At 48.5% G+C, this 7639-nt stretch overlaps 1 protein-coding gene across 1 annotated transcript in view; it reads right to left on the bottom strand.

The window, feature by feature from the left end:
• The window catches only part of LOC136544676 (probable potassium transporter 9), a 2840-nt gene extending 300 nt beyond the window's left edge, over nt 1-2540 (bottom strand). Inside the window, exons 1-7 of the mRNA XM_066536752.1 lie at nt 2156-2540; nt 1768-2002; nt 1410-1655; nt 1209-1262; nt 533-793; nt 366-418; nt 4-131 (exon numbers count right to left, since the gene is read on the bottom strand). Coding sequence (XP_066392849.1) covers nt 4-131; nt 366-418; nt 533-793; nt 1209-1262; nt 1410-1655; nt 1768-2002; nt 2156-2194 — 1016 coding nt within the window. The 5' untranslated portion in view covers nt 2195-2540. The remainder of the gene's footprint in view (nt 1-3; nt 132-365; nt 419-532; nt 794-1208; nt 1263-1409; nt 1656-1767; nt 2003-2155) is intronic.
• Nucleotides 2541-7639: the final 5099 nt, after the last annotated feature.

The following is a 7639-nucleotide window of genomic DNA, read 5'->3' as shown; positions in this document are numbered from 1 at the left end:
GGCGTACCAGGAACTGCAATGTAGAATCCAATTTGGTAGCTTGCGTCAAGGTTATGGTGCTGGGACAAATAAGCAGCTTGGCCCATGTATCCCAGGATCAGTGAAGGGTACACCAAAGAAGTGAAAGCAAGCTGAAAAAAAGGACAGACTTCATCAGTTCAGAGTTCAGATTTACTTACACACTAAGGCTTTGTTTGGATGCACATGTATTCATCTCAATCCACATGTGTTGGAGTGGTCCATTCTAATCCACTCCAACACATGTGGATTGAAGTGGATACACATACATCCAAACAAGGCCTAACAAAGAAAGCAAATATTCATAGAGGAGGTCAAGTATAAGAAGTGCAGGGTCAAGGGATTGCCTGGATCGCGCTGTAGGAGAAGTGTCCAAGATCGGCGAACATCGCTTCAGATCCTGAATAATGGCAGACATGTCACACACGATAAGTTCATCCACCTGCTCTGCTTCTGCAGCTGTTGCGAGTTGCAGACGAACGAAATGGTCTATTTATCATAGAGCAAAATTTACCTGTCATGCACAGCAGAATTCCTCCCAGGGACATCCAGCCAGACTTCTTTGTCTTCCTGAGGAATCTGATCATGTAGGAGGGATTGAGTGCCGTGTAGACCTGGGGGTTCCAGCGGATGATGTTGTACAGGCCGATCGTGCTCATGCAGAGCAGCCAGGCGAGGATGATCGGCGCGAAGAGGAACCCTACGCGGTGGGTGCCGTAGTGCTGGAGCGCGAACAGGAATACTAAAATGGCGCAGGTTATCGGAATGACGGCATCTGCGAGGGGAAGAAACTCCGATGAGCATTGGAGAAATCCTACAGGCAGGGTTAAAATAAGATGTTTCTGAAAGCTAAGACTAGCAGCATCTAGCTAGCATGTGAAGGTAACAGTCAGGTGATGGAGATTAGTGAAGAGATAGATACAGTCACATGGCATGTGCAAGAACCTGCCCTGCCCATATCCTGTTTCAGTTTAGAGCCCTTCAGTTTAAGAATTCTGGGATGCGAAGTTCAGATGCAGATTGTGACAGAAGATGCTAAGTCTAGATGATCGGATTATAGTCATGAACTCATAATATTGGCACCTAACCTAAGAATAGGTAGTTCTAGGATATGGTGGTATGTAAACTATAGGAAGCAAGTAAAAATTAAAGAAAAACGGCTTGTGTTGTGTGATTTTAAATAAACTTACATTCATGCTGATCCTTGGACAAGGAGAGCTCGAGCCCTGAGACGGCGGAGAACACTGAAGAAGCAGGGAGAAGAAAAGGCAGAGAGGTCGATCAGAAACAGAAGTGAAGTGAACCATCGTCAGCATAATTCTGACGAAGCAGCAGGCAAGGCATGGTGGACAGACAGAGAATTAAAGGTGAGCGACGCCGACTGTACGTACCAGAGATGGCGGGCGTGAGGACGCCGTCGCCGATGACCATGCAGGTGCCGATCATGACCATGACGAGCAGCGCGGTGTGCAGATTCTTGTGCTTCTCAAGCCAGGCCTTGATGCCGGACCTCCCGGCGGCCTCAGGCGGGCGCTCCAGCCTGTAGGTGGAGAGCTCCTCGTCGGCGACCTGTCGGTTGGGGAGGAGGCTGACATTGGCGTGGCGGCAGATGAGGGAGTAGAGCGCGAACGTGCCTCCTGTGGGCATGCCGGAGAGAGAAGAGATGATCAGAACGGAGCTGGCTGGTGGTGCTGCACTGCAGGGTCAGGGTGTAGGCTGCAGCTAGCGGTGGCCGACGCACGTACGTACCTTCGCCGTTGTCGTCGGCGCGCAGGACGATGGTGACGTACTTGAGGAGCGGGATGAGGGTGAGCGTCCAGAAGACGAAGGAGAGGGCGCCGTAGATCTCCTCGTTGCCCTCCGAGTGCGTGATGTCCTCGGCGAAGGTGCTCTTGTACACGTACAGCGGCGAGATGCTGAGGTCGCCGTACACCACGCCGAGGCTCTGGTACGCCAGCAGCAGCGTCGTCCGCCACGGCTCCCTCTGCAATCAAAACAACCAGAGGACGCACCGAGGTTGCGGCAGCTGGGTTCAGAGCTCTGTCTGAGCAGCAAGCACTGCATACCCCCTCAGGTGCTGCCTGCTGCTGGAGCCTGGAGGTAAGGCAGGAAGGATTAGGAGCTGGGTCTGACTGACCTTTCGTGGCGCCGTGCCGACACCAAACTCGGGATCCATGGTGGCGCGCGCGGGACCAAGATTAGAAGCCTGCTGCTGCTAGCCTCTGGTCATCCACATCCAGGAGAGAACACGCATGAGCATGAGCAGGACAGGGCAAGGCGAGCAATGTCGTACGTGTGTCGTCAGCCGAACGGATTGAGTCACAATAGAAGCGCGAGGAGGAGAGGGGGAGGGGAAAGCGCCCGCGAGGAGGAGAGACCAAGGAGCTGGAGCTTGGTGCGGATCAAACAAAGAAGATGGTGAGATGGGCAATGTGCACGTGCGGTGCGGATGAGGATGAGCAGTCTAGCTACAACTCTCTAGCTAGCCTCTCTAGTGCTCCGTCGGCCACTCCCCTGCCTAACTTGTTCCGTTTGGTTTGTTGGCTCCCAGCCCAAGCACAGATTTAATAAAGGCTCCGTTGTTTCTCTTATAATTCGTCTTTTCTAGCTTTTTTTTTTAGCTAAAACAATGTTCTTCTCTCAACAATTCAGCCAGTGTTTCGGCTCGGTTTAAAGCTGAGACAGGTGCATGCGTCATCTTTTCCAAACCACGTTACTACTGCTATACACCACTTTTTTTTCTGCATATACCTTTCAAAGAAGAAACTTCTTCTTCTGCATAATAACAAAAGAAACAGGAAAAGAAAACGAGGGGGTTGCATTGCATGGTGTAACTGTAGCAGACAGGAGGAGGGCAATAGGAGAAGATGATCATTGAAGCATGTGGCGTGTGAGCAAGAGGCAGGAACCGGCTGGCTGGCCGCGTGGGGCGGAGGGCCGAGAAGGACAGGGGCATGTGATCTCACATTCTCGTTCTCGCAGCTGAAACAGAGCAGCGAGCACGGCCGTCTGCCGACTCTGAAAGCAGCTTTCCGAAATGGAGGCAGGCCAGGAAAGCCTCCCCTGGATCACACAATTCACAGCACATCCTATCCCATATTCCCATCCACCTGTCACTGCTGTGTCAACACGGTGTGACTCGCTTGGTGGCCGTGTCTACTCTCCTCCTCGTCCAAAAAAGTACTCCCACCGTTCACATACAATTCTCAGATAATTTAAAATTTAATCAATGTCAACAGAAAAATATTAACACTTACTCCCTCCGTGCCTGAATATATTTTCGCTTCTCGATGAGTCAAGCGCTTTTAACATTGATCAAATATATATAAGAAAATAAGTCATACAAAATTAGCACCAGTAAATCAATTATAAAATATATTTTTGAGGTAAACTTAGTCGGCAACATAAATGCTATATTACTAATCATCGTAACCTTGATCAAAGTTAAGCTATTTTGACTTATATCAAATCTAATAATATGTTCTATGATTAATCTAATAATACTTATAAGGTACGTAGATGTTAGTACTTTTTTATACATTTTTGTTAAATTGAAGTTATTTGACTCCTAAGAGCATCTCTAGCCGTAGGAGAAAATCTTAACCCTAAAACTAGTTATTGGGGAAGCTATAAGCCTTTTTTGAGGGCTTTGAAAGGCCTCATCTCCAACAGAATGAGAAAATCTCATCCCCAGTATCTCATCTGACATGTGGGGGTCAATTTGTCATTCACACCCTTTCTTCTATTTCTTCTCTCCCTACCCGTTCGTTCCCCGCAACCTCCGACTCCGAGCGCAGCATCGGCACGTCCTGTACCGCCGCTGCCGCTCCTATTTCTCGGTCGCCACTCCCTCCCTTCCTACCTCCTCCTCCCATACTGCTCCTCCTTCGTGGTCCCTAGCCACGGCGTCCAAGAAGCTCCGTCCCCGACCATGGCACCTAAGAAGCTGTAGGTCTTCTTTCCCGTCCCCGGCCATGGCGCCCGCGCCCAGGATCTCCTCCTCCTCATCCCCTTTCTCATTCTTGGAAGATACCGTGGAAACTGAAGGTCCCTCCAAAGATCAAGGATTTTTTGTGGCGGGTATTAAATGAATCCATCCCAGCCAAGGATATTATGAATCGTCGTCATATTGAACCAGTTGGTTTTTGTGAGTGATGTGGAAGCGAAAGGGAGACAATCAAGCACATCTTCATGGATTGCACTACTGCCTGGGGTTTCTGGCGCGAGGCAAAAGCTCTGACAGGTGTGAAACTCCCTCCGCTACATCCCTTGACTTGGGCAAGTGATATTTTACGAGATGAGGTTTGTTCAGAACGTGATCGCTGTGTCATCATTATTGAAATGTATGCTCTCTGGACATAGCGCAATAGGAAAGACCATGGGGAGCAACAGCTGCTGCTGCGGAAAGCTGTACAATGGGCGGTGGATATGGCCCATGATTTTTGGCAGGCCACCAAACAAGCTATGCAAAGGACGACTGGGGTTTCTAAACCAACATGGAGGACACCACCGACAGGTTGCATGAAATGCAATGTGGATGGGGCGTTTGATCTAAGGACTGGCCAGGGGGCAATGTCGATGCGGGACCCATAAGGTTCCCCACGGAGAAGAGAAAAGAAGACCTAGTCCAACTAGGATTTCCTACATGTAATCCTATTAGGACTAGTTACACGTAATCCTACTAGGATCTCTACTTTGTAACCGACTAGGACTCCCGCCTCTCCTGAACTATATAAAGGAGGGCAGGGGTCCCTAGATCAGAAAACACACACATAGACAACAATTGTACGACACAACCCTTGACAATCAATCCAACGCAAAGGCTAAGGCCGACTGGACGTAAGGTTATTACTCGATCTACGATCGAGGGCCTGAACCAGAATAAATCGACTGTGTCTTGCGTTAACCATCGAGTTCGGCATACGCCGAAGCCCGAACATACTGCCCCGGGTACCCCCGTGGCAGGCTATCGGTGGTAAAACATCGACAGCTGGCGCGCCAGGTAGGGGACTTCGGCGACTTGCATCCGAGAGCTCGATGGACCTCGACAACATAATCTTCCCGACGGGATCAACTTTCATCTTCGGCTCATGGATCTGCGAGGCAGATAACAACGGCAGACTTCAAAGCCATCTCCTCAAAGATTCAGATCATCTGGAAAAAGTTCCTATTTCAACAACTGCAACGGATCAGCTCACCAGAAGATTCGCGCAACTCATAGTATCCGATTCAAATCAGATTTCACGACCACTCGTATCCGATTCGAATTCAAGCTCCAAGGCGAAGTCTTATCCGAGTGCTTTCTGGAAGCCGAGTTCTCTTTCGGAAAGATTCCAGAGCACAACCCGAAACAACTCGGATTACCCCCAGAGTTATCACAAGAAGTCGAATTCTTTTCCATTTGGGCTCGACAACATGGCGAAATCCTATCAGGGGCAGGTCGAAAGATCTTTCAATCCTAGATTCGGGATACCACTGACAGGAGCTCAGGAGGGTCTCGTGCTAACAATAACATCGCAGGACTGTATCATCCACTGGCCGGGTTCCGTCCCTGAGGATAGCGGAACCCAACTAGTCGGCACATCAGCAACAGCTATTCTACCTTACCAGGAAGGAGACTCGATCTACGACACCGAGGCATCTACTAAAGTTATCAGTAACTCCAACAGAATGAAAACTAATGTCAATAACAGAACTGCTCATACGCGAGAAGTACTCATGGTTCGACGACCGCGGTCACCATTAAATCTCCCGGAAGCACCTGATGTCAGATCATCAGATGAATCAGAATCCAACATATCACCGTTTGCCCAAGGCTACGACGGAGAAACAGACAGTCAGAGACAAGCTAGAGAAAGAAAAAACAAGTTGAAGCAAGGGCGTCAACACCGTGCTAGGCAGCGTAAGGAAGCTTGGATCAGATACGAGTCAGAATTGGCTGAGTACGACAAAAGAAAATCACAACGAGAAGTCGAGGGAAGACGCACGGCGAATACACCCTACGATAAGATTCGAGAGGCATTAGAAGAACTCGGAAAAACTTCACACCCCAGTGAAAAGTATGAACAGCTCCAGGACTTGCTCCGATCAACAATCCCGAAAGCACATGAAGAGAGAGCTCGATCAAGACTACCCGCAAGATCAACAACCCACAGACAAGAAGAACAAAATCAAAGGAAATCTGCTTTCGAAAGACTTGGGCCAAGTGGAAGCCATAATGAAGGAAGTAGGAAGGAACATAATCAGGGCCACCGATTTGAACAACCCAGGAAGACTAGAAGTAGGATACCTACCCAAACAATCTCGCAAGATTATTCCCGTCAGAACGACAGCTGGCCAGAAGAAGGTGCCGAATCCGAATTCAAAGAAACCAAGACGCACGACAGGTTCCCCTGTTTCACGAACAGGCTTGCATTAGTACGATTACCTCACAAATTCAAACCGTCTAACCACTCCAAGTATGATGGCAAAACCGAACCAAGGCAATGGCTCAGAATATATTCACAATCAATTGAACTAGCCAGAGGAGATGACGATATTAAAACCCTTTTCTTTCCCATGGCACTGGAAGCCATGCCTCTCCAATGGTTCGACAAACTGAACCCAGGATCTATCAGAAATTGGGAGGATTTGCAAAGAGCTTTTTGCGAGAATTTTGCAGGAATCATTACACATCCAATCACCCATGCAGAATTAAAAGGACTCAAGCAAAAGGGAGGTGAAAGTCTCAGAAACTACTATCGACGATTCGGCGAACTACGAGCTCAAGTGCATGACATAACCGAACGAGAAGTAATTGAAGCTTTCTCTCACGGAATCATGGCTAGGTGGCAATTTCAAGATTTCTGCAAAGAAAATCCGAGAAACAATGAAGAATTCAGACGAACAGTAGAAAAGATGATTACTGCAGAAGAAAAAACACGGGAAAGGTTCCCAGACAGAAACAACCAGGACAACTCGGACAAGCAAAATCATCGGAGTAGCAGACATCAAGAAAGAAAACGTAGACCAGACAATACTGTGGCAATGGCCGACAAATCAAAGAAGTTTCCCAAACCCAGAAGATATGATGACATTGAAAGCATACGTTGCCCATTACACCCTGGCGGGAGGCACACCATCGGAAATTGCTACACTTTCAACGATCGATACAAAAGAAAAGATAGTAAGGAAAACGCCAAAGAGGACAATCAGAAAAAAGAAGAAGACAACCACGAGGACAAAGGATTCCAAAAACCTAGGGGAACGGTAGCAGTGATCTTCTCGGGGGCTCCGGATTGCAGAAGCAAACATCAAGAAAAACTAGCACTACGGACCATTATGACAGCAGAGCCGGCTACACCAAGATACCTCAATTGGTCACAGTATCCTATCCAATTCACCAGAGAAGACCAATGGACTAGCGTGGGAAACGCGGGCCATTATCCATTGGTTTTGGATCCAACTATAGCTGGTATGACCGTCACCAAAGTACTAATCGATGGAGGAGCTGGGCTTAACATCATCTTTTCAGAAACCCTAAGGAAAATGGGACTACAACTCGCCGGGATGATTACACCAACAAGCACGCCTTTTTACGGAATACTACCCGGCAAAGCAGCCATGCCACTCGGACAAATTA

Source organism: Miscanthus floridulus, chromosome 3, assembly GCF_019320115.1.
Source record: "Miscanthus floridulus cultivar M001 chromosome 3, ASM1932011v1, whole genome shotgun sequence".
Taxonomy (NCBI): domain Eukaryota; kingdom Viridiplantae; phylum Streptophyta; class Magnoliopsida; order Poales; family Poaceae; genus Miscanthus; species Miscanthus floridulus.
The sequence above is the reverse complement of the archived record's forward strand: the minus strand, read 5'-3'. Positions and strand labels throughout refer to the sequence as shown.